Source organism: Antedon mediterranea, chromosome 7 (genome assembly GCF_964355755.1).
Source record: "Antedon mediterranea chromosome 7, ecAntMedi1.1, whole genome shotgun sequence".
Taxonomy (NCBI): domain Eukaryota; kingdom Metazoa; phylum Echinodermata; class Crinoidea; order Comatulida; family Antedonidae; genus Antedon; species Antedon mediterranea.
The window spans coordinates 7,553,687-7,581,464 of record NC_092676.1 but is presented as its reverse complement, the minus strand read 5'-3'; the positions used below and the strand labels follow the sequence as shown (position 1 = coordinate 7,581,464).

The window sequence follows — 27,778 nt, the reverse complement described above, 5'->3', positions numbered from 1 at the left end:
CGAGTAGAGAGGCTATAAACTCAGGGGAGGAAAATGTAGTATCCTCCCTTTTCACCAAGATAAAAAGGATGAAATGAAAAAAGAGGAATGCAAAAGTTTGAAAGTCAGATATTTAGAATGGTAGCATGCAATGATATATTTAATGAAAACCGTAAGGTTAGAGTCCATACACTATGCAAGTCCAAGATGCGATTTTGGCTCTGTGCGTATGTGAGACGCTTCATACCCGATGTCACCTTGGTACAACTACTACTTACAATTTGTATTTACGATATAAAATATTGCAAATATTATTATTATATTAAAATTATATATAATATTATTTAAAATATATTACATAATAATGTTGTATAATACACATAGGCAGTTTCATTTTATCTTATATGAAATATCAATTTAAAAAAAATTGTATAAATTAATATTGAGAACAAAAAAGAAACGTAACGCAACATAAGTAACGCACGAGAAGATAAGCAAACAAATATAACCATGAGACATAAAACTAGACACAGGAGTAAGAAAAGCATTTTTAATATTTTTGTTTTTGTTTTTTTTTTATATTCGTATTTTAAAATAATTTATATAATCTGTTTATAGGGTATAAATGAATTATATGTCAAAAAATACTACCGAAATTAACTATACAACATTAGTAAATATATCTCCTACTGTACATTTATTAGTTAAGTGTTCACAATTTTAGATGTTGAGAATTATAGAACAAAACAAAATACTAGAAAATTATGAAAAAAGGTGGATAACAGAAAAGAAATTTTAATGTTCTGATTCCAAGAACAGTAACGTTGATAAAAAAAAAAAAAAAAATATATATATATATATATATATATATATATATATATAAACAAATCAGGCACAGAACATTAATTCTAAACCGCCCGGTGATATACTGAAATTTAATTAATTAATTTGAAACGATAAAGATGAGGAAATCTGTGAGAATGAGAAAAAGTCGCCCCAACCGAGACTCGAACTCGGACCGCCTGCTTGATATGCAGATGTCCTAACCATTAGACCACTGGGGCTTTCATGGTATTGTTCGAACTCGATTGGATAGCGACTCTTTAACATTCTCGGCGTGGTACGGCGGAACAGCACTAGTCCTCAGTTGTACGCACGCGCACCAGAGATCAAATTGATACGCCCTCATCTTACAGTATTTTTATTCACGAGGCGGAATCTCAGAAGAGATACTTTTATATATATAAACAAATCAGGCACAGAACATTAATTCTAAACCGCCCGGTGATATACTGAAATTTAATTAATTAATTTGAAACGATAAAGATGAGGAAATCTGTGAGAATGAGAAAAAGTCGCCCCAACCGAGACTCGAACTCGGACCGCCTGCTTGATATGCAGATGTCCTAACCATTAGACCACTGGGGCTTTCATGGTATTGTTCGAACTCGATTGGATAGCGACTCTTTAACATTCTCGGCGTATATATAAACCAAACAAAAGTAAGAATAACAATGAATAGTTATTATTATTATTAGAAATAATTGTATTAATCTGTTGATGAAATGAAATGAATAAATAGCTGTTAACGCCACAAAAGAGAAAAAAAATATTGCAAATATAGAAAAATATATATATTGGACAAATACAAATACATGCAGATAACATTGACATGTATACAATATGAATATTGCAAATATAGAAAAAAAAATATATATATATATATATATAAACACATATTCAGGTTGAAATTTTCAGACCGTTTGGATAGAGTGCTCAATACCAAGGTAGAGCATAAATAAATAAAATAACAGCAGAAAACTTGGTTACTTCATTGTTTTAATCACTACAAATTTGTTTCGTACGACCAGCATGTAGCTGGCCGCACTCTTCAGGTGAAATATAAAACATAAGTGACACAGTTGTCACAGAACGAGTTAGTCTCTACTTGTAGACAAAGGAAAAAATTCTTACTAAATTGCAGATCCAAACAGTTTATCTAAAACAATAGGCTATTGTAACTCACTTTTATTAAGCACTATGAGACAACTGTGTCACTTATGTTTTATATTTCACCTGAAGAGTGCGGCCAGCTACATGCTGGTCGTACGAAACAAATTTGTAGTGATTAAAACAATGAAGTAACCAAGTTTTCTGCTGTTATTTTATTTATTTTATTTATATATATATATATATATATATATATATATATATATATATATATATATATATATATTAAAAAATAAATACCAATAATTACAGATTTCATATAAGTTATTAAAATTGTCTAAAAACATAATCAAGGATTACATTTAAAATCACTTGAAATAAAAAAGGGCTACACATTTATATTAAAACTTACATACATCATATGTCACACTAATATAAAATACAATTGTAAAACGTAGGGATAGAGATCTCCAGCACATATATATTTTAATTATTCAATAGGTCAAATATCCTGTCTTTACTATTTTTCCATTTCTGATCAGCAGTATAAAAGTTATACGAATACTCATTATTTATGAGGTTTATAATTTCATTTTTAAATAGCCCCAAATATTTGCAGATTTTTTTTTTCTGTCGTTTCTAGTTCTTTATATATTATGGAAGATTTATATATACAAAAAGTAAAGACTGAAATTAATTCGTTTACAAATTTGTTTGATGTTCCCAAAATTACATTAACCCACTTTGGGAAGTCTTGCTGTACTGTAACCTCATTTGGAAGACACTGAACCAGCATATCTTTAAACTTTTTCCAGACTGGTTGAATAGTTTTACATGCAATTAATAAGTGTTTTTCATTTTCTATATGATTCGTACACTTATTACATTTGTCTGTTGTGGATAATTTCCATCTTTGTCTCTTGTGGATAATTTCCATCTTTTTAGTCTTTTTTTACATATATAAGGATTCGATGTAACAACTTAAAATTAAATTGAGCTACTGTTACCATGTGTTTCATTTTCATTCTACATACTTTTCTATTCCATATTTCATTCCAGTCAATAATTTCATCTCTAAATTCTATTTCCCATTTCATTTGAGGATTTGGAATAATACATATATCATTTATAAACTGCTTATAATAGTAAGACGATCTATTCCTATTATGAAATCACAATACTTTATAAATATATCTTTAAAACGGGAAAAACTCCCAAATTGTTCTTATTTTGATCCTTGAAACAATCTATTATTTTATTTAATTCTGTTCTTTTTTTAAATAGAAATTTCAATAAGGTGATGTTTTATGAGTGAGAAAAACGAGCAAGATTATTTAATATTATTAATTTATTCATTGAAAGGTTTTGCCGTGCACTTTAATAAATGTCCAGGAGGAAAAACCCAAGCAGCTGATTTTGGAACAAACCGGAAACGTATTTATTGGAACGGAGAAGTAGCCGTGTCCGATGGGTATGTGCACTCGTCTACGCATCAAAGTGGCCAGTATTTTGAATTTGGCGGACATACTGTACGGATTGTGGCAAAGAGCCATGACGGGAACCATCAAGCAAACTGTAACTTCGGTGTAACAATTACAGGTGATTACAATTACTATACGCTTATTGTTACCATCATTCTTCCGCCGTAAAATGTCTGTACACAGTATTTTTTTATTTATATTATATTTACAGTTTGTTAAAAAAACAATCATTTACATTCGATCCATGTTTCATTGTAATTAATGGCCATATCAAAGTATTTCTCACACTTATACCATGTGATATCTATCAATACTTATTGACTAAAGTGTAAAACAACGACAATTATCTACTCGCAGTGAACCATGAGTTGAATCCATTTGAAATCCATATTTATGCCTTTTATTCATTACGTCATTCTATTACTTAATTATGCATGATAGTGTGTAACGAATGACGTCACTATAATACAATTATGTACCGTAGTCCTATATTATGTAATATCTTGTGATGAACAATAAATCAATTTTACATTTTGATATTTCATTCTCCACAGACGAAGAGATACCGAATATCACATTTTGTCCCGGTGACGTTTATATAACCTTAGGCGATGGCGAAACGAGTAAATCATCACCATCAATTCCTGATTCAACAGTCATCGATTACATTGACGACAATCCAATAAAAGTAGTCTTGTACGAATCTGATGAATTCTTTGCTGGCGTCACCCGGGTTTCTCACATTTATACCGATTTCTCGTGCAACAGAGCGGTCTGCGAGTTTTCAGTGATCTTACGTTCGTATATCTTTTTATTTTTAATTAGGGATTTGGAGGTCATTTTTCTTGTGATACTTTATAATGAATAAAGTGAAGTGACCAGGAAAACATGGCACAATTATTGTTTCCCCAGTTGGTCATTCCATCATTGTTTTAGTTTAGTTAATTAGTGTAGTGTTCGAAGATAAGAAAGGTCAGACTTACCTTTACTGATGATTTTAAAAGTAATCATTCGGGTTAAGTATTTGAAACAAAGTCAATGTTATTATTATCTTATTTAACAAATTGGAAACGTTTTATAATTTGAAATAATTAAATTGTAGGCCTACAAAAATATTATTTAAACGGTTTAATCAAATGTGAACGTAATGATTAATAATGTAGGTGGGCACTCAACTAGAGCGCAAATTTCCAACTTAGGCATACTGCAGCTATGAAACCATCACTTATGAAAATTGGGCAATGACTTTTTGATACAGAAAGAAATAAAAATAACATAAACATACATCGACCCCATTTTGTATTTGACTATAGAATCAACTGAACCATGTCCCGGATCAACATTTGAAGGAAACTGCTATATAATGGAATGTGGCAACAGTAACTACAACGACTACGTTAGCAACTGTCAGTCTATGAATGCTGAACCTGTATCAATTCATTCAAATGCTGAGAACGAATTTTTGAGGCAAATATGTATAGACTCTGGACACAGTAGTGTTTTTATAGGCCTGGAAGCAGTCGGATACTCATGGGGTCAACTTACTCACGAACACCTGGATTGGACTGATGGCACTCCTGTTGACTTTATTGACGATGCACAAGACTTAGAATCGTACTTGCCAGAACGTTGTCACGCATTTGACAGAGGCAGAAACCACGACTGGGAAGAAGTATCATGTAATGCTGGATATTGCGGTATATGCAAAAATACAATTGGTAACTATTTGTGTAAATAATATACTTTGATTACCGTACGTTTCAATCCTTAGACAATTAAAGTAAAATCATGTTTGTACCACACGGTAACAATGTATACCATGTAATATAGCTTGTAATATAAATAGTAATTTTCCCCATTTTCTTTTAAATTATGACCCGGTTGATCCTGAAATATCTGTTGTTCTAATTTTTTAAGTTGTCAGTAATGGGCCTTTACCTGATTTTGTTGCCGCACTGGAACAATCTTGTCCCAGTAACATAGTTATGGAAACCGAAAGTGGTGTTGACTACGCCACTGCAACATGGACCCCTCCAGTCGTAACTATTGATGGCCAAAACGTACCGATTACCAGTTCACACCAACCCGGAGACCAATTCATTCTTGGAACAACACTAGTAGAGATCTCAGCAACGCATAGCGGAGCTACTGGCTATTGCAAATTCACAGTATATGTAGACGGTATGTTTTTTTTTCTCTTTTGTGAGGTTCACTCACCTTTATTTCATTTCAAAACATAAATAAACAATTTTATTATGTTTGTATATTATCTTTTTAAATATATACTATTTTCATTCATAGACATAAAGTTTCCCCTTACATCTTAAAAAACTCTGCAAGATATCATTTACACATTTACATTACATTTAAACTGAAAACAATATCAATAAATATGGAAAATAAAAAGCAACTCAATAACCAGTTGCTTGTAGAGTAGGCCTATAGCATTTACCATGCTATTTTTTTTTACACTTCTTTTTATTGTTTTTTCCTTTTTTTCTTTTTTTTTCTGTTTTATTTGCTCTATTTACATTTTTGTACAAATTACTTTATTTACAGTAACCTCCAAAATAAAAAATTAATAAAATACATTCATGGTATACTCTTGTGTAAGTATATTTTTAAACATTATCCATGAGTTTTTGCAGACTGACTTATTTAATTCTGACAATATTTTTATTTTATATATAGAATATAGAGCAATTGAGTATAACTTATATTTTATGTTGCATTCAGACCCAAAAACAAGTTCTTCAAAAGAACAGTTACTATTATCTAACTTTTTAAATATTTCATTGATTTTTTTTCCATAATAAGACATTGCTTTTACATTTGAAAAACATGTGCTTTTCATCCTCAGTTACATCACATAACTCACATTTTTTTGTGTTCTTAATATTCGATTTATATAATTGTAAATTTGTTGGTAAAATTCTAAGAAGTAATTTGTAATTAAGTTGTGCATATTTTTTGTTTTTCTCATTTTTTACTTTTCTTGACAAAATATCAAACCAGTTTGTAATTTCAATATCAATTTCTTTTTCCCATTTGGGAATAGTGATAGGAGCAACAAACGTACCTTCTATAAAACTTGAATATATCTGTTTTGATTTCATCTGAAATATCTTATTTATTTTATAATCATCTGAATTTAATTTAACACTATCTCCATTATAATTTTTTATTAAATCCAGCCAACCTTTAGGAATAGCTTGCATGAGCGTAGCATATTCACTAAGCCAGTTTCTTTTGACATTTAATTTTGATAAAATTTCATGTGGGTTCATTAGTCTATTGATTCTTACTAAATCATTGATCTGATTGAAACCTACATTACTCCACGTTTTATAAAACAAAGTAGTGTTTTTACCAAAAATTTCCTTATTACCCCATAGGTTTTCTTGTATAACATTATTATAAGATTTTGCCTTACTGTTTATATTTGTATTAAATTCTGCACAACTTTTTATTACATTTGAATAAAATAAGGGCATCTTAGCTAACAAAAACTGCCCTTTCTTATATTCAAGTTTGACATATTAAATACCATATATTCACTTCCAATCTTGTTTATATAATACAGTGGAAGTACTTTCCATTTTATATGTTTTCTACAAAGAATTCTCTTTACCCATGTGATTTTAAGTGTTTTAACTTGAGTAGAAAAATCTGGAATATTAATGCCACCCTCAATTATATTACCAATTAATGTTTTTCTTTTTATCTTTTCATTTTTTCCATCCCAAAGAAATTCATAAGACAATTGTGTTATCCTTTTAACGACACTTTCAGGCACATCAATTATGGATGCGTTGTATTAATGGGGCTAAAGCTAAACTTTTTAAAACTGTGACTTTTCCAAAAATTGTAAGATTCCTTGCTTTCCAAGAGTTTAATACTTTTTCAAGGTTGGTTAATTTTTTAGCCCAGTTTAATTCTTTACATAATTCAGCATCATACCCTAAGTATATTCCTAAGATTTTTAAAGGATCAGTGACCCAATTTAAATTAAAAGGTTTATCTTTTTTATATCTATTTTTACCAATCCACATGTCACTAGTTTTGTTTTTGTTTAAGCTTAAACCAGATACTTCACAGAAATTATTAACAATGAATAGACCTCTTTTTATAATTTTTTCGTTTCTTGCAAACAATACTGTATCATCTGCAAGTTGTGCTATACGTACTTCCTCTTTTGTAGGACCAGGTAGCAAAATTCCATTATAATGTTGATCATTTCTTAGGTTACTTGCCATTGTTTCTACAACCAATAGAAATAGTAGTGCTGACAAGGGACAGCCTTGTCGTATACCACATTTCATTTCAAAATTTTCAGATACCCATCCATTGTTAACAATGACACATTCTGTGTTTTTATAAATTGTTTTTACCCATTTACAAAAGGACTTTCCAAAGTTAAATTTTTCCAACACCTTAAACATGAACTCTCTACTCACAGAGTCAAATGCTTTTCTAAAATCAAGTGACAAAAAAGCACCTTCAACATCTTCTTCAACAGTATAGCATAGGAGATCATCAATGAGCCTAATGTTTTCTCCAGCAAAACGACCTTTTATATACCCTTTTTGGTCACTATTTACAACAGAATTAATTACCTTATGTAGTCTATTACTAAGGATGTGTGTTAATATTTTATAATCTGTGGTTAGCAGAGTAATAGGACGCCAATTTTCTAATAGATTGTTATCCCCTTTCTTATATAACAGATTAATAACACCACGTCTTTGCATATTACTCATTTAACTGTTTAAATAGCATTCATTAAAAACATCACATATTAAATATTTGAGCTCTTCCCAAAAATACTTGTAGAACTCAACAGTTAAACCATCATACCCTGGGGCTTTATTCAATTTCATAAGTTTTAATGCTTCCCTGCATTCCTGTACTGTGATTAAACCTTCACAACTTGTTTTTAGTCGCGTGGAAGCGACTCTATAGTTCACTATGTCGGTCGGTCGGTCGGTCGGTCGGTCTGTCGGTCCGGTATCCCTATGCGTTTTATCGCTTTCTGACCTTATCTTGATATCAGTTTAATCTAGCTTGGTCAATTTTTCACAGTATATTCCTTATGGCCAGGAATCGATGTGGTTATGTTTTCACGGTGCGCAATAAAAAATTACGCGGTCTACGCACGATTTAACGAAATCACGTTTGAAATCATATCTTCACAACCATGAATCACAATTCAATAAAATTTGGTACTCATAAATTTCTGGGCATAAATCATCATATGGCAATACAATTACGTGCGTAGCGCATGTAACGCATGCGTACGCGCGCTTAAATTTTTCACAATTTATTTTCGATGAAATAAGAGTACGTTTCAGGCAATTTTAAGCGTTTACAAAATTGCCATGAGTGCGCATATTTTTGCGCGCGCACTACGCGTTAAATGTTATTGCGCACTCTTTTTGCCCGATTTCTGTTTTCTTGACTTACTTTTCAACTCGAAATTACGTTATACGAGCACGTCAAAAGTGACAGGCTACGCACGTGTAAATTAAAAAAATATAAATGTTTTTAAACATTTCAACATTTTTAAACATGTTTAGTAATTTCGGTCAGTATAGTTCACTATGTTGGTCGGTCGGTCTGTCTGTCGGTCTGTCTGTCGGTCTGTCTGTCGGTCCGGTATCACTATGCATTGTAGCACGCGACTTAATGGCTGTTGGCCTTGTTTCTTCATATGTTAAACCATTTACATTTGAATGATCTAGATAGTCACTTATATTAGCTTGGGAGATTCCCTTATTAGCATATAGTTTCTTAAAGAATCTTATTTATTTACAAATGATTTCCTTTGGTCTTTTTAATAAGTTACCATTATTATTTTTAATACATTTTATGTGCTTTTTTGATCCATTACTTTTCTCTAAACCTAATAAGTATTTTGTGCTACGCTCTCCCTCCTCTATCCATTTAACCCTTGATCGTATATATGCACCTTTCGTTTCTTTACTATAAATATTTTCCAATTCCTTTGTTTTTAGATCTATTTCTGTCTCAATTTATTCATTATCAATACTCGAATTGACACTACACTGATACTAAGATCATTATAGTTTGTTTGTGTTTCTCTGATAATCTTTTTAATAGTATTCTGATATTCAACATTATTTAGAAGACTATTATTTAATTTCCAATAGCCCCGACCTCTTTTTGATTCATTAGACCCAATCTTTAGAGATATTGCTTGATGTTCAGTAAGTATTGTAGGTCTTATGTCGCATGATATAATCTCATTACAATCTAACAAACCTTTTGAGACCAGCCAATAATCTAGTCGTCTATAAATTTGACCACCTTTTCTACGCCATGTAAAGTGTGTTTTTTCAGGGTTGCATTTTCGCCAAGCATCAACTAGGTTTAGTTTACTCATAACATTTTTAACAGTAAAAACTGATTTGTCATTTCGCTCAGCGCTATTTTTTTGGTCATATTTTCTGTTCAAAACACAATTTATATCTCCACCAATAACAATTTTATCTTCTTCAATATCAACCATGTTGGCTAAGACTTTCTGAATCTCTCTAAAAAACACACTTCTTATTTTACAATTGTTTGGCGCATATATATTAACAAAAACATAGCTTTTTCTAAACATTTCTATTTTTACAATAATATACCTTCCATTTTTATCAATGTCCGTGTTAATTACTCTAAAATCAAACTCTTTTTTAAAAAGAATAGATACTCCAGTGCTACTAGAACTTCCTATGCTATGAAAGCAGGTGCCATTCCAGAGAACATTAACTTTGGTTAACAACTCTGGCGTAAAGTGTGTTTCTTGGATAAGCAGAATCTCTGTGTTTTGGTCCTTGCACCATTTGAAGATTTGCCTTTGCTTGGTTTGGTTACGTAGACCTCTGACATTTAGCGAAACACAATGAAAAGTATTGCTTGCCGTATTACTTAAAGTTATTTAATTTTCAGGTAAAACTCTTGTATAGATAATCCGCTATTTTTTCTTTTTTTCTAAGATTTCTTTTAGGTGTTGCTTGCTTTCCTTCCAATGTCATGTTTTGATTTCGGTCTTGGTCAACATTCTTGGCCATTGTAGCAGTAGAAGAAGTTGTAGAGGAAGAAGGCTGTTCTTGTGTACCTTTCCAACTTTTTTTAACCTTTGCTGGTAGATGCATCAAAGTAATCGGTTACCTTTTTTTGTTCCTGTCCTTCATTATTTTCTTTGTTATCTTTTGTGATCAAACCATCATTAATGGTACTATCTTCCTTTTGATTTGGCAGACTTTTATTTCCATTTTGCACACAATCAATTGTTTCCTCATCACTTGTCTCTGCATTGCTTGAATCGCTCACGCTAAATACACTTTTATTGCTTTTTCCTTCTTCTATCTCTTGTAAGTTTGCATCGTCTTCTCTCCTTTCTTCAGGTTTAGATACCTAGTCAGCTTTATTTCCAACAAATGATTCCCACATTTGATTGATGTAAGATCCTGGTGATCCGACAGATGAGTTTGATTTGTTTGAATTTGGACATTTATTTTTCATATGCCCTTCCTGGTTGCATTTGAGACAGACAGCATCTGCTTTACATTTACATGACAGATGACCTACTTTAAGACATTTTGTGCATCTTAATTCTTGCCCTTCATGAAATATGCGGGGCTTTAAAACCATTTATTATAGTAACTTGCCTTGGAATCGAGGTTTTCATTTTTCAACAAAAATGGATCTATCTCCATTGAGCCAGCTGGTTAATTTTCCACCAACTCTTATTTTAAGCTTCATAACTTCACCTACTGGTTTACATCCCAGCAGTTTAAGCTTATTAACAATTTCAGAGTCTGCCACTGATAAAGTAGACTTGCCCCAAGTCTGTATTTATTGTTTTTTTTTTATTTATTTGTTTTTATTTCGACCGCGATTTTTGTCTGAAAAGACAGACTTGTGAAACACGTATAGAAATCGATTTGCAGACCACAAACATCCGATAAGAATAACGTAGATTATCATACCGTATTTGGCTATATGGGGCGGGCGGTATGTAAATATGGATTTCGAATCAACCAATGATCATTTTGATTCAAAATGAAAAAGATCGAGTACGTACAGTGCTGAATGTACGATCGACTGAACAACTGTTGAAATATAAAATCGTGTTGCCAAGTTGTTTTGTTTATTAATTGTTTAGTCCTGGCCTAGGCCTCCTTCGTACGGCTACTCAACTCGTACGTATGACCTGCCAAATAAAACGCCAGTAAACTTAAGGTACATACCACCACCGACCGGCACACAACAGGGCTACACTACCACACACAGGAGAACAGGAGAGGGTCTGGGTGAGAATTAAATCAAATTATCTCCGCATAATAATTATTATCCATTCAATGTTTGATTTGGCGGAGAAGCTAGCCTATCATATCAAGACGAGTTTTCATGTTCTTGGGAAAAATCCCATCAAATGTTTACCAGACTACTACTAGGCATATAAAATCATTTCTAGCCTTCAGAAACTTTCATCAATGTACCCAAGCACACATTGTCTAAACGTAGCATAGCGCATGCGTATCATCTTAGATGTTGAGTCTTTGAAATTCTTAAATATGAATATTAAAACTGGCTACAAGTGAGTAGCCAATGGCATGCGGCTGAATCTAGTCAACTGGATAATTTATGCACCAAGAGTTCTTGGTGTCAAACCACGTGACTTGTGCGTGTTTCCCCAGACGGAGTATCTAAACTCAAGTAATACACATATGAAACGCCATATGTGCAAAAATATTTATATTTTTACTAATATTAAGACAAACTCCGTCTGGAGCCCAGACTACTGATAAAGGTATGTCCTTAACGAGTATTCTGGTTGTTTCCAATGAATTGAATGTAATGTAGGGATTTCTGTCATATACAGTTACATTACAACTCCTTAGATTAACACCACCTGTTATCAGACTTACTCGGTCTTTTCGATTATTCACATAAATGCGCCACAAATTTCTTATCTTCTGCACCCCGACTATACTTTCTGCATCAACACGTTGTGTTAACGCGATACATAACTCTTCATCTCTCATGTAAGATTTGTTGTTCTGTGAAGGAATTTCATCCGCTTTAACAAAAACGGGTTTCATCGAACAGCTTTCTTTAGGCCTAGGTCGACTATCCTTATTGTTGTTATCCGGTGGTTTGTTTGTTTCGTTCGAAGGTATGTTTAAATGAAAATACAACATCTTTTTTTCATTCAATGATGACAAATACCTTGTATCCCCGCTTTTTTGTTAGTTGACCAATGATAAGTGACAGGAATATTTCATCCTTTCCGATTGGTCAAATTACGTTGCGTCTCAAGCATTATAACGTATACACACAAACATCCAGTTGGCAAGCATTGTGGTAACTTTTACTCTTAAAACTATCGGAGCAACATTTATTTTGTCTTTGCGAGATTTTTCATCAGCAGTGATGATAATTTTATAAAACTTTCATAATTCACATTGCAGATTGGGAAAATGCAGTTATTTCCAGCCCAGCATGTAGCTTGGAAACATATAACCTAGCAGTGGGTGCAAGCACGATGACATACCAGGTAACTCCAGTAATATCGGATAACTCTGGTTCGTTCACACATACTTGTGCAACTGGTGGATGGAATACAATATGCCCGGGAGATATAATAGGTCCAGGAACATACCTTGTCCGACACGACGTTTCCGAGGAGGGGTGGTGCACGTCGCCTCAAGTATGCACATACTATGTTGTTGTATATGGTAAGTATGGGCTTACAACTGTAGAAATAGGTTGGTAAGCTTTGGTTTGGGGCGAGGATTCCACCAACATACACGCCCTAGACTACATAGTAAACCCAATAACCTGTTTTAATGGTCATTCAGATGTTGAAGACCCGGTTATCACCTGTCCGTCCACGATTACTGATGCAGTGACAGATTTAGATTCACCACATGCTGCATTAACACTAGAAGATCCCACAGCAACTGACAACGTAGGTGTTACGTCATTATCATGTGATCAATCTGGACTAAGAAACATGCCCATCGGAGTGTCGACAATCACATGTACAGCCAGAGATGCCGCTACTAATCAGGATCAATGCACTTATGATGTCACAGTTACTGGTAATTTAAAAATGCCTTGGTAAAGTAGATTAGTCTTTTTTTCTCTATTAACCAACAAAGAATGTCGCCGATGGGTTAAAATCCTGTCAGACGCCAGAACTCTTCTACTCACAAATATTAATAAGTAATAACACCTTGTTTATGCAGATTATTTTGTGAATCAAACCTAGGCGTTTATAATAGCCTACCAGTGATCTGACTTACATATGTACAGTAATATTGGGAACATTTAATAGACTATTAAAAACTCTCAATTTGAGACCCAGAAACCATCAAATCATTATCATGGTGAGGAGCGAGGACACTATATCTCTACATGCACAAAATGATTTAGGATGGTTGTTGGTCGTCAAATTGAAAGCGTTCCAATACCATTTTAGTCGGTTGTTTTCTCCATACATGGTGTATATGTCTACTTACAATGATACGTTTCGTTCTTCAGATATACAATCACCCGATGTCATTTTCTGCCCAGATGTTGTAGAGGTTAATGTTTCACCCTTGGCATCAGAGGCACCCGGTTCCTGGACTAATCCAACATTTTTAGATAATTCTGGAGTTGCACCAAGTGTTACAAGTACTCATACTAATGGCCAAAATTTCCCGTTGGGCGATACGACGGTGAATGTCACGGCAACCGATGGTGCTGGCCTAGAAATACAATGTCAATTTATCGTCAGATTATTTGGTAACCGTTGTGGATATTGTCTTATCAACATTACCGACTTATGAGGCCTTAATTATTGGTTGCTAATTATTTTACCATAATGTCTCGAACGGCGCCCCGTATAACTAATATGTATCAGTAAATATTATACAAACAAAAATAATAAAACCGTAGGATAAAGCATCAATTAATTACAGCTTTCTTTAATAAACTTTGTCCAAATAATTGTATATGTTAATTGTTCCACTAAGATGCAACGCAATGACGTCACAACCGATTGACTTTTCGCAACTGTCGCTTGCCATTGGTCAGCTCGCTTGTGCATTGCGCGTGTGTCCTTGTCTCTAGTGGAAATCACTCATTAGAAAACCCCTAAAAGCCGAAGTATTAGATTACTTGCAATGACAATTACTAAATTTCTAATCTGTAAATTTGCAGATGTAACGGCACCCGTTTTTACTAATTGCCATTCTGATATTGTTGTGAATACGCTGCCTGGCGGAGAACTTGGATCGGCGTCTTGGAATGAATTGCAGGCCACCGACAACAGCTTAGTCGATCCTGTTATTGATGATGTAACTCTTGTTGGTGGAGATTATCCTATCGGAGAGACAGCTATCGAATTTAACGCAACCGACAAAGCTGGAAACACTGCAACATGTGGATTTACTGTGACAGTCATAGGTCAGGGGTCAGATTTGTTGAAACTATAGCACGTAACTTGATTTCAGAAAACTTTTTCAAAAGCTAATTATTACTGTATACAGTATTTATATTCCGATCAATCGATTAAACACCAATATAATTATGCATTTAGTTTATAAAAAAAATATTACCTGTATTGACATTGAGAATCATAATCTACTTCCTACGTAGACTTAGATCATTTGGTATAAACGCTGAAATAATGTCGTCCTTCTATAGGTCAGTTATAGAGAGTGTCATAACGTATTCTTTAACGGTATGGTTCGGTAGCGCTACCAAAAATGAATAGCGTGACCTAAATAGAATAGTCAAGACCGCATCGCGTATAATTGGATCTGCACAATTGCCTTTGGAGAACATATTTTCGGATCGTTTTCTGAAAAGGCAGTGGCTATCAAAGATGATCAATTTCATCCGGCCTCTAGTATGTTCCAGTTGATGCGCAGTGGTCGGCGATTTCGTTTTGTTCAGGTCAATAAGGCACGATTTACAAATAGTTTCTTTCCAGGATCTATTAGAGCCTTAAATATAATGTAGACACTTTTTTGTAATGTTTTTGTTTTTGAGTTCGTGTTGTGTCCGTTGGATATTGTGCTCCGCCAACAGAGTAAACAGAATTTCTATGTTTTTTCTTAAAACAAATGATAATAAATGATACTTGACTTGACTTGACTTGATAATCAAAACATAATAACGAATGGTAAAATGCCAGATGAAATTGTTTATTATAATATTTTATATTATAGATAATGAATCTCCAGTGTTTTCTGGCTGTCATGACGACATTTCCTTGCCGACTGATGCTCTTCTACCTACAACTAACGTTGTCTGGAGTGACCCTATAGCATCAGATAACTCTGGTGTGAGTCCATTGGTGAACCAAAGTTTTTATCCAAACGACGTCTTTCGACTTGGAATCCATGAAGTAACTTACATTGCCACTGATTTTAGTGGCAATGAGGCACAATGTAACTTTTCAATAACAATTTTTGGTAAGATTTTGAATTACATTATTATACGGTCTCTTCACATTGTTGTAAATTTATCCTGCCGTCAACTTGGTTACAGTTATTGCTCTGTGGTTCGACAATTTGGAATTGGAACCCGGTAGTGAACCTAACCTAAACCAGAAATCGCAACTTGAACCTGAACCTAACCAGGAATCTGTCCTGAACAAGAAATCTGAACCTGACCTAAACCAAGAATTTTGAGACCTGACCCTAACCAGAAAAAAAAAAATATTCTAAAGGAATTCAAAACTTAATTATATTTTTCAGATTCAGAGGATCCAATTTTCTTCAATGGATCTCGTAACCTTGTGTTAAACACAAACCCGGGCTTGCCAACATCACCTGTCTGGTGGTCTGTAACAGATATTGCACGAGACAACTCAGAAGAGATCCCTATCATTAACTGCACGTACGTCCCAGGACATGTCTTCAGGTTTGGCAACTATACTATTAACTGTGTTGCCACCGACGATGCTGGAAATTATGCTATACATACGTTCTATGTTGCAATTATAGGTACTTTGGAATTATTTTGATGTATTTCACAGCAATAGAACCAATAAGTAATTAGTGTATTAGTACTAGTAAGCACAATATACTAAAATGCATCAATTACATTCTAAATTTACCTTTAATTAATGTGATAAATTGGCTCATTATACATAATTAAATTGTATAATTATTTGTAATTTATGATATTTGCAGATGAAGAAATTCCTTTATTCACCAGTCAACCTAATAGTACAATAGTAGAAACAGACTCACGCCAGCCTCATGCTTTAATGGAATGGATTATTCCGACTGTATTCGATAATTCAATGGAAGAGGTGTTTGTGAATTCAACCCATCAACCAAATACGACATTTCCAATAGGAGACACAACTGTGATATATTGGGCGTATGATATATTCAAGAATGTCAATCAATTTTCCTTCAATATAACTGTACTAGGTAAACATTTTGCTATAATAGGACTAGTGCATACATTCTTAAAAACATCCCACCATGAATCCAGTAGCAATATTCAAATCTTGAAGAAAGTTGTGCTTACTGGATATCAGATTACCACATGACGTCGGTAGTGTACTCCAGTTGACACATTATGCCAGGATTTTAAAAAAACTTGTAGAAATCTACCCAGCGAAATTTTGGAAACCTCTGTTAAAAAAACTCCAATAAAACATTGCAAATTGTTGCTAGTGTAAACCAGTTAGCTTTAGAAAATTGTAGATAACTAGTTGACAAACTAGTTTTCTGATTGTTTTGTGAAGTCAGCCAATCAAGTAAGTCTTTGTAGTCATGTGAACATCCAGTAACATAGAGTTACTGTAAATTTTAAAGACTTCTCCAAACAGTACTGTAATAAATTCAAAATGTGCAAACAAAGGTTTGGTAAAGTTTTCTTGTTGTAGACTAGACTTTTCCAAACAATGGTTTTATAGTGTAAACGAGACCTTACATTTCACTTCTTTGTAATCAGATATTGAAGTTCCAGTTTTCTACAACTTAACTCCAAATATTACTGTTCTCACGGAAGCCAGCGTGAACTTTGCGCATGTCAGTTGGGTAGTTGTCGCTGTTTGGGATAATTCTGGTGAACCTCTGAACGTCACATCAACCTACTATCCAGGTGATTTATTCTATGTGGGATTAACATACGTGACGTATACAGCTATTGACCAATCCGGGAATATTGAGTGGTTTACTTTTAGTATACTTGTCTTAGGTAAGGTTAAAGCTTAATATAAAAAATAATAATATTCATCCACCCTATAATGCATAATTGAGTAGAAGTTATTTGACAATTGCCGGTTTAGTTTTTTTACAGTGTATTTCGACTTTGAAAATGTATTTTGATTTGGTATTTCAGATCGAGAATCTCCTGTCTTCATTTACTGTCCTACTGATATAGTCATAGCAACATGGTACAGATCGCCATACGTAAACGTGACGTGGCAGTTACCAAATGTTACCGATAACGTTGGTGTTCATGAAATCGTATCGAACTACAATCCGAATGACGTATTTCGTCTCGGATTAACGACTGTAATTTATAATGCAACAGATAAAGCGATGAATTTTCAGGATTGTCAATTTAATATAACTGTTATAGGTAACGTTGTAACGTTTTTAAAGTTTGTTTTCCAAGCGTACACTCCCGATTTCTTTTACCGAAAATCACATAGGCTTTTGCTGACGGAGTATGTGTGCTGTGTACACTTTAGAACCTAAGAACATATGCCATTATGCTAGGCAATGTAATTTACAATAACATATATTTCGTTTTGATTCAGATGTTGAAAAGCCTTATTTTACAAACTGCACCTTAGACTTTGATGTAGACAATATTCCAGGAACTGCATATGCAAATGTAACTTGGTTTGTAACAACAGGGCACGATAATTCTGAAGTTACACCACACATGACGTCAGACGCCAATCCTGGCGATATCTTCCCTTTATACGATACATTAGTAACATACACGGCAGTCGATGGAGCTGGGAATGTTGAGCTTTGTCAATTCACAATTACTGTTAATGGTAATTTCTTTTTTTTTTCTATTATACATTTCCACGTATATACGATTAACGGCTAATTGTCATTGTCATGCAACCATTTTAACCTTTGTATTATCAATTTCCACAACATAATGCATCTTTCGTCTTTTTTACCCTTATCGTTCTAATTTGTTTCTATAAAGAACCCATTTACTACAATACCGTACACGATGGTAATTAACCACCCCACCGCCCTTTTAACTATTTTAAAACAAGTTGTATTTAAATTTTTCATTTAAATAGACGTAGATGTGCCGTACTTTACGAATTTCACTGAAGACATTCAAGTGTTCATAGATTCAATCTATTCAAACGTAACGGTTAAATGGGATCCACCATATCCGGATGACAACTCAGGAGCATTACCACTGCTAGAATCCACTCACGACCCAGGAGATGTATTTTCCGTCGGAGTCACCGAAGTGATTTACACAGCTACTGATGAAAGTGGAAACATCCAGACACATACGTTTACGGTCACCATCCGAAATGCCTTCAGTGACCTACGAGTCATGGTATGAATAATGGCATTTGTTTACTGCAAATAAATATACATCTATTAGATACTGTACACAAACTAGACTTGAGAAACTGTTACATCTTTTAGTTTTAGTCTTTTAAGCCCGTGCCTTTAATAAAAAAAAAAACTTATTAAGAATTAACAGTAGGCCTACACTTAAAACAAGAGGACAGCTCCCGTCTCATTTGCAACATCCAGCTGCCTAGTGTTTCAGTCTTGAAGGATATATTTTGATACATTATAGCAGAATTCCCACCGTCACTTCCACTTTCAGCAGACGATGGAACTAACTTAGTATGATTATTTCTTAAGTAAATACGGCATGATGTATGTTTCCTACCATTGAGAAAATTAACTGTCGAGCAATGAACCCATTATAATATTCCCTTGTTTCAACAGCTTTACAACGGGACAGATGATGTTGATATCTTGGAAATATCAGCCATTGCAACCGAACGGAAAAAGGATAGACCATTGACTGAAGATGAAATAGACAATTTGCAGATTACTTTGTTAACTATTTCCGAAACTACGACATTAATAGGAAATAGGGAAGCAGGCATTATGACAGAGGTAAGAAATAGAAACAAACTGATAGGCCGATCGCGATCCAAAAACAATTCCTTTCCCGTTGGAGCGCGTGTGATCGCGTGGGAACGCGATAAAAAAAACAATACCTTGCGTGGGATCGTGATCAAAAGACAATACTTCGTATGTTTGGGATCAATGAAAAAATGTCCCACGCGTAGACTACGAAAGGTTACGCGTGGGAACGAAGCAGTAATTAATAGTTGTACTGTGGCTTATAACTATCGCAGGAATACCATGTGAACTAACTTTATTTTTATAGTAAGTTTACTTTTGCGTCAGTGGCACAACACCTCAAATTGTCGATAAAATATATAATGGTCGAAAAATATTGATCGAAACCTCAGTTTCTCCTTGTTTACTTATATACAAATAAACCGTTAGTTACAACTTTACATATTAAAATATTGTTATTATTCCTTATTTTTGTTTTCAATTAATTGTATTGTTTTGGTCATTATTTCAAAAGGAGATCATTAACGTGACAACAACTGTTCTAGCTCGTAAGAAGGTAAGGTGTGTTTTTTGTTACAATTAAACATTATTCAATATTCTTACAACAATTAAGTTATAAAACTTACTTGCTGTAAAAATAGGATCAAATGTTATTTTAATGCAAAAATGTACTTACTACTGTTTTACGTAACAAATCGCTTGATTTTTCTTATCGCGTATGTTATGATTTGATTGCGGAAATATAATTTATTTGTTACAAAATTTATAGAACATGGCGGAACAAATTGATATTGTACATGCGTCTGAGAAAATCTTGACAGTAATTGCAACTAAAGAAAGTAATTCAACATGGAAAAGATCGTCCGAATCAGTTGGTAAGATTTTCGTTTAGGGGAACGTTGAATTATTCATAATACATTTTCCTAAAATCATAGTTGATTTGACCACATTACACATAGAACCTTATTAAGATGTAGTCTTTCTCTCCTTATTTGTTTCTCCATACTTCATTCACACACTACAACAGAGTGTTGAGGGATGTCAAATAAACAAAACAGGCCTTAAGATTTGACAAACATGAGCTATAATGTAGTAATTTTTTTGTAGCATCAAACATCGCGTTGACAAAGAATCGTGTCTGGTCGTTTCATATTCAACCCAAAGAAAACGTTTTAGATACAGAAACAGATAATGCCAAAATGATTGGCAATAACGACATAGGATTTCTGAGAATTGATCCGAGTTCAGCGAGAAATGTTCCTGGTAAGTCGCTTATATTAATTTAATTTCAAACCATGATAATTTTACTTTCAACTCTTTTTCAATTTCTATCTTCATTATTAGCTATTTTCATATGTTTCCGAGTATGACTAATGACTTTTCGACTCGATACGAAAATGAACCGTCCCTATTATTTGTTTTTCTTCAGAAACGGCATACATGGTAGTATCATATTACGAACAAACGGTGTTTGAAGAAAGTGAAGGGAATGAAAAATCATCAGTAACTTTTGACGAAATTGAAGCGTATGTAATTCATTTTTAAAGTATCATGTATTTTCAAATTAAAATAAATACTGTACTTTTTTTAGGAATGGATACGGTATGTTTTACATTCAATTAATATCTATAATAACAACAATAAGGTAAACAATTTACCAATTTACAGTAATTGCAGCGGTTTCTGTTGGAATTATGTTTGCATAATCCCAACATTGGCACGATATTCCATATAACTCAACTCAATAAATACAAATATAGCTCTGCTAGAATTTTCATTAAAACCAGCTTTTTATGGAAATTATATTCTGTTTTTCTTCTTCTTTACAACAGTGATTACATCGTGCCTGTCCCATATGAGCTGGCCACTGGCCTGATCACGTGCACGGTAGCATCAAACACATCAAAATACTCAGTAGCTGTTGACTATTCTATGGAATTATACACAGTATGTAACTAGGCCATTGCAATTTACATATCTGAAAGAAAAAAACCCAATGTCAATTCCTAATAACATGATGTTGTTCACGTTTATCATTCTCAGAAAATAAAGGAAGACGAACTATACTACAAGGAACATGCTGTATGCAGCTTTTGGGATGAAGACAACAGGTTTGTCTGCCACATGGGCCATTATCAATTTCTGCTCATGCGCCCTTTGTGTAGCCTACATATGAAGGTATCTTTGGAAACACAATTACTTGCATTTCATTTGTTTACATTTTAGTAAATGGTCTACATCAGGATGTAGGCGCACTGACGTCATTGAGATAATGTCACCAGTTGAATGCCATTGTGACCACACCACAACATTCGGTATATTTGTACCAGTGGAAAAATATAGCGTACGTTACATTGGATTACTTTGTATTTATTCACTCAACCTTATCAACACAATGCTTGTATGCATATATTTACTTTGAATGTTTATTTGCACAAACGTCCAAAATGTTCAAGTTATCTTTCTGAATTGTTTTTATAACTACCCATAGACCATGCCTATTAATTTTTAGGAAAATCGATGTATTGGTAATGTCACAAAAACTTATCCAAATCTCGAGCTATTTTATCTTTAATATTGACTGAAGTAGGAAGTAGCACGCCCTCTTTTGCTATGTCTCTGCATTTTGTCAAGTTCAACTTCTGAATTGCATAATAATATCCACGTACTTTCAAGCAAATATTAAATATGAACATTTAACAAATATTTACCAATGATATAATGTATTATCAGAGTGAATGCAAGTTCACTCTTTCCTGGTATTATCAACATTTTATTTAATATGAAAAATGTTTTGCTTTGTAGGATTTTGATTTTAAACGCTTAGGAGAACGTATGGGCATTTACCTACTCTGTCTTATTTCAATAATCGCGAGTATATACATTTTGAAAATCATTCATTTTACTTGGTAAGAAATTGTTGTTGATATATCATTCATTTTATATTAACATATTCATTAACATTACTGAATTTTTAAATATAATTATTTTGATAAAAATATAATGTATCGTTGGTTCGATCACTGTGTTTACTATTGCACTTACAGGGGCATTTTTAAGGGACCTGTGTCAATCTTTATATATTGTAACTTGTTAATTGCTGGGTTGTTATTGACGGTAACATTTATCATCAGTTCAGAGACAATGGACTACAGCGTACGTATAAGAAAACATTTTGATCCTATCTCCTAAATAAGTATTACAAAGTAACATTGATTATGACTAGGTCTAACTCTGTTTATTTCTGTTTATTGCTATAGATTTTGTGCACCACGTTTGGTGTTCTAATACACTTTTTCTACATGGCCATCCTTACGTGGTTGATTGTTGAATGCATATACTTCTACATGCTAAAAACAAAAGCACGAATAGAAGGCGTAACTGTATCCAAGAGACCGGGGTATCTACTTTGCGGATGGGGAGGCGCCGCATGTACATCAGGCTTATTCTTTGGTATTCACTATGGTTATAACGAAATAAGCGGGTAAGCACATTAATGATAACAATATAGATAGATAACGACAAATTGTTGTTAATGACATGGTGTATCTAAATATACTGTATATGTCTGCTATAATACTGAGATGCAAAATTGCAATTCGCTTGTGTACTATCTCTATCAGAAAACTGATGTTTGTAATCACTCACCTCTCTACTTCTTAGTAGATATTCACAATGCATGTCACTTATTTTAGATGTTGGCTGAAGTTTGAGACTGGCAGTTTAGTTGCGTTCATATTCCCAGCAATGACACTGATTCTTGTAAGAAATTATTATTTTGCCTTTGCTATGATTTAATAAGGCGTAGAACTGTAAAGTACAGCATATAGCCTATGTAGACCCTGCGATGTTGTATCCTAAACAAAAGGATGAGTGATGTGTTCTGACTGTTCTTTTCGTTAACAGATTCGGATGATTCTAATCATCGTAATATTTATAACGAAATTCAACGGAAAGAAACGAAAAGAATATATTGCAGCCCAAATACGGTAAGTTCTAACTTTTTTAGAAACAATTCTGTATTATAAAACAATAATGCATTTTCTGAAACTCTGTCTACACTATCTACACACAAAGTGTGATGCGCCCAAATAATAATGGTAGTGATATGACGTCATCGTGTCTATTTTATATGGGCACAACACATTTTGTCACAGTTTGATATTGTAGACAGGGCTTAATTGAGGATCCACAGCTTGTAACGGATATATATATATATATATATATACTTTTATTCTACCGTACTGTAGACGCTGTTTGGAATGCAGTTGTTTTCTTTTCCCTTTCTTTATCTGTACTTGGATGTTTTCACTAATGGTGGATGACGAATACGTATTCTGGCTATTCTTCAGTTTACTGTTTGCTTCTAATGGTATCTTTGTCGCCATCTATTGCTACATTTCTTATGAGGTAAGTATACACCATTATTTAAACATTATCAACCTCGGATTATAATTGTTTATAACTACTGCGAAGTAGTTTTGCGACAAGGTTTTGAGAAATTGGTCAGATTTTTTTCCCTACTCTGACGTAATTTGCACTTTATACTAAGTACATTGAGAATACTCGCAAGGCTGGTGATTACGTCAGAGTGGGGCAAAACATCTGACCAATTATCATCTTCAATAGGCCTATGCAACTTTTTTTTTCTAAAAAATATTGTTATGAAAAAGTTTACTTGAACATACTTTTGATTTTTAGATGCACGAAGTTCGAAGACTTAATAGGTCATTGTCCTCTCAAACATTAGCACGTGATATCAAACTTGTAAGTAGGAAGCATGGAGAGGGTTGTTATCATTGGTGAAGCAGAGATTTCGAGCATTACTGTATGAGCAATTGTCATCCATAAACTGTCCAGTTAGAGAGACACTATTTAAATGTCCATCCCCAACACTCTCAAATATTAAGGAATTCTTTATTAAAATGCTTATTCTAATAACTATTTTTCTTTTATTTACAGGAAAGTGAAATATCACTAGATGTGACAATTGGTTTGTATACATTGTTTGTTCAATTAATGAGACCAACTAATATATTATACCTTTTATTTCAATCATCAATTTATACGTATTTATTTTGTATTCAACAGATGATGAAAGTTGCATTGATTTTTCTGTAGAATCTACTACAGATTTAGATATCGGTAGGTTAAACATTTTTGCGCTATATGACCCGGAAGCTTATTTTCTAATTTAATTTTATTCTATATCTAGGCAGACGACAATAGTTTAGTAGGGCTCTCAAAACAATCAATCACAAGAAACAGTAGAGATCCATCACTTAATTAAAAAAAAAAAATAAATAAAAAAAAAAATAAAAAAATTATGATTGGTCAAATAAATTGAGTTTGGCGTCCTGTCGGAACCAAGCAAACTATAGTGTCCACTCATAATCACGTGGGAATGTGCTTAATAAACCTTTATCATTATAATTATTTCAGATCCCGGAAATCAAGTCATGACAGATACCGGTAAATACACAATTACAATGATCAATAATAAGTCTTTTTGTGAGAAAGATCTTGAGCAAATCCTCAAGAAGAATAAGTACAGATGACACGGCTCATTCATATAGAATATCTTGACTTAATTATCATCGTTCTGCTGTCATAAGATTAGCAGGATAAAGAGAAAACGTTCAACAACAGGATGTTGAGCTCTGGAGATAAAAGGGTCTATTCGTTTCTGCGACACAATCGGTCCCATGACCCATACACTTTGGTATTTCGCAGCCAGACATAAGACCAAAGAACTGTTACGAGTTACTGTCATGGCGAGCTCAGTGCCCTGTTGTTGGATGGCCTTGTTCACACAGACATTAGGCCTAGATCATGATCAATTTATTCTAATGAGTGTCACGTGGAATGGAAAATGGGTCAATAAGGTGATGTGCAATGATGCTGATTGAATGATTCTATTTTATGAATCATGTTATACTAGGCTAACATGCTTCTCTAACTTGCTCCACTGATCCTGTTAGGGTGATTAAACTGATCACGTAATTTAATCATGATTAGGTTCACATACTGTAAAATGAATGGTTTGATCATGATCAGTGGTGAATGTGAACATATGAGGAAGATCATACACCAATTACAATATTATGACGATTATGCTAATACTTTTTCTGTATACAATTTGTTGTTTTAATCAACAATATTTGAAATACCTTGTTTTTGTATTTACATTTTAAATGATGTTTATATTTATCTTTTTCAGTGGAAAACAAATCAGAAACCGAATCCGGGGAGTCGAGTGATGAGGAAAGTGTTTCTTCAGAAGAACTTAGCGATCAGGGAAGTTTAATATCATCCGATTCAGAAAAAGAAGAAGATAAAGAAAAAGATTATCCAAATAAAAGTGATGAAGAAAGTGATGATTATGACAGTGACGATGCTTGTTTTGGAAAATAATTAGTGTTTTTTTTACGAAAATTCGAAACAGGATTCAATTGTAATGTGAATGTATTTTGTATTTTTGAAATGTTGGTAAATGACAATACATATGAAAGGTCATTATTTATACAAATAATGAATATTTATGAGTGTATGGAAAACAAATAGCATGACCGAATATATAACATCTAAATAGATTCCTGTCATTTGATGAAAAAAATAAATTTCTTACAGCATATTAATGTAATCACTAGTAAAATGTCAGCCATTATTATTGGAGCTATGAATCTCTTAAAAACCATACTACCATATGAAATATTGCTCATTATTTATAAATCCCTTATCCTTCCCATCATTACATATGGCATTACTGTGTGGGGTACTGGTAGCATAAATAATTTAAATAGAATTCACGTTTTACAAAAAAAGGCCCTCCGAATAATATGTAAAGTCCACTACCTACATCCATCTTCTCCATTATTCATTAAAACTAATACCTTAAACACGATGTATATGAAAAAAATGTAGCAAATTTAATGTTCCTCTAAAAAAATGGAAAATTACCAGAGTCATTTGATGGATTTTTCCACACCTTCGACTCGTATCATGATTATAACACGCGCAATAAAAACAATCTTGTAATAGATCTGAAGCATACAAATGTTGGCAGTCAAGGCTTCTCGTATACTGGGTCTAAGGTATGGAACAATCTATCGGATGATATAAAACAATGTAGAAATATATCATTATTTAAGAAGAAGTTAGATTGTATTTATATTGAACGTTATCATTTTATAAAGTATTTGTGTCAAGAAGAAAAATGTCTTATTTGCAAAGAAAAAAGTAATCATCATTATGTATTATTATTGTTATTATTTACAATGTTATTAATTATATATATATATAAGTTAGTATAGTTTCATATTTATTATCTTGCAGTACAATAAAAAAACTATTTTTAGTAAATTTCGATTCTTTCATGCATACTATTAAAATAATTTGTTTTATATTTTTAAAGGGTGCCACAGTTGTAAAGCTTTGCTTGTTCGTGGATGCCCTATTCCTTTTCATATTATTGCATTTGTTTTAAAATTGTTAAGTAAAAAAAATTGTGATTTGGAATAAAGTCAAGGAAATAAAAAAAAAATATTTGAATCAGATTGAATAGAAGATAGCTAGGCCTACGGTTTAATTCACATTGTTAATTTTGCCAACAAACGTACGACCAAATAATCAATCCTAGCTAGGCTAACGCGCCTACCCTAATACTAACAGTCCTAGACCTAGGTAGGCCAGAAAGGCAGCGAGCACGCGACTGCAGCCACGTAGGCCCTATATGGCCTTGTTTTTAGTCGCGTGCAACGCGACTCTACAGCTCACTATGTCGGTCGGTCGGTCGGTAAACACTAACTTGTATATGGCCTTGTCTTGATATCAGTTTCATCTAGCTAAGACAATTTTTTACAGTATATTCCTTATGGCCAGGAATCGATGTGGTCATGTTTTTACGGTGCGCAGTCAAAAATTACGCGGTCTACGCACGATTTAACGAACGTTTGTAATCATATCTTCACAAGCATGAATCACAATTAAATAAAATTTGGTACTCATAAATTTTAGGTCATATTTCATCATATGGCAATACAATTACGTGCTTAGGGCATATAACGCATGCGTACGCGCGCTTAAAATTGTCAAAATTTATTTTCGATGAAATTAGAGTACGTTTCAGGAAATTTTAAGCGTTTAAAAAATTGCCATGAGTGCGCAGTTTTTCCACGCGCACTGCGTGATATTTAATAATATCATCTAGCATCTCCATGTGGGGCTTTCTCTCTTCAGCCCTTGGTT

The 27,778-nt window shown here is 33.4% G+C and overlaps 2 protein-coding genes across 2 annotated transcripts; both read left to right on the top strand.

Annotated features, from left to right (window-relative positions):
* The first annotated feature begins 489 nt into the window (after positions 1-489).
* Positions 490-16,446, top strand: LOC140055374 (hyalin-like). The gene is made up of 11 exons (XM_072100712.1): positions 490-514; positions 3,292-3,528; positions 3,965-4,207; positions 4,724-5,128; positions 5,328-5,591; positions 12,896-13,162; positions 13,286-13,528; positions 13,971-14,216; positions 14,634-14,879; positions 15,647-15,892; positions 16,178-16,446. The coding sequence occupies exons 1-11, from the start codon at positions 490-492 to the stop codon at positions 16,444-16,446; spliced, it is 2,691 nt and encodes an 896-aa protein (XP_071956813.1).
* Positions 15,917-27,208, top strand: LOC140054233 (uncharacterized). The gene is made up of 25 exons (XM_072099154.1): positions 15,917-16,426; positions 16,616-16,861; positions 17,391-17,636; positions 17,781-18,023; positions 18,205-18,450; positions 18,712-18,983; positions 19,388-19,561; positions 20,046-20,087; positions 20,301-20,406; positions 20,639-20,794; positions 20,961-21,057; positions 21,364-21,478; positions 21,575-21,642; positions 21,758-21,875; positions 22,337-22,440; positions 22,579-22,687; positions 22,792-23,015; positions 23,227-23,293; positions 23,438-23,520; positions 23,782-23,941; positions 24,233-24,298; positions 24,494-24,524; positions 24,623-24,676; positions 24,974-25,003; positions 25,752-27,208. The coding sequence occupies exons 2-25, from the start codon at positions 16,693-16,695 to the stop codon at positions 25,943-25,945; spliced, it is 3,174 nt and encodes a 1,057-aa protein (XP_071955255.1). The 5' UTR covers positions 15,917-16,426; positions 16,616-16,692; the 3' UTR covers positions 25,946-27,208.
* Positions 27,209-27,778: the final 570 nt, after the last annotated feature.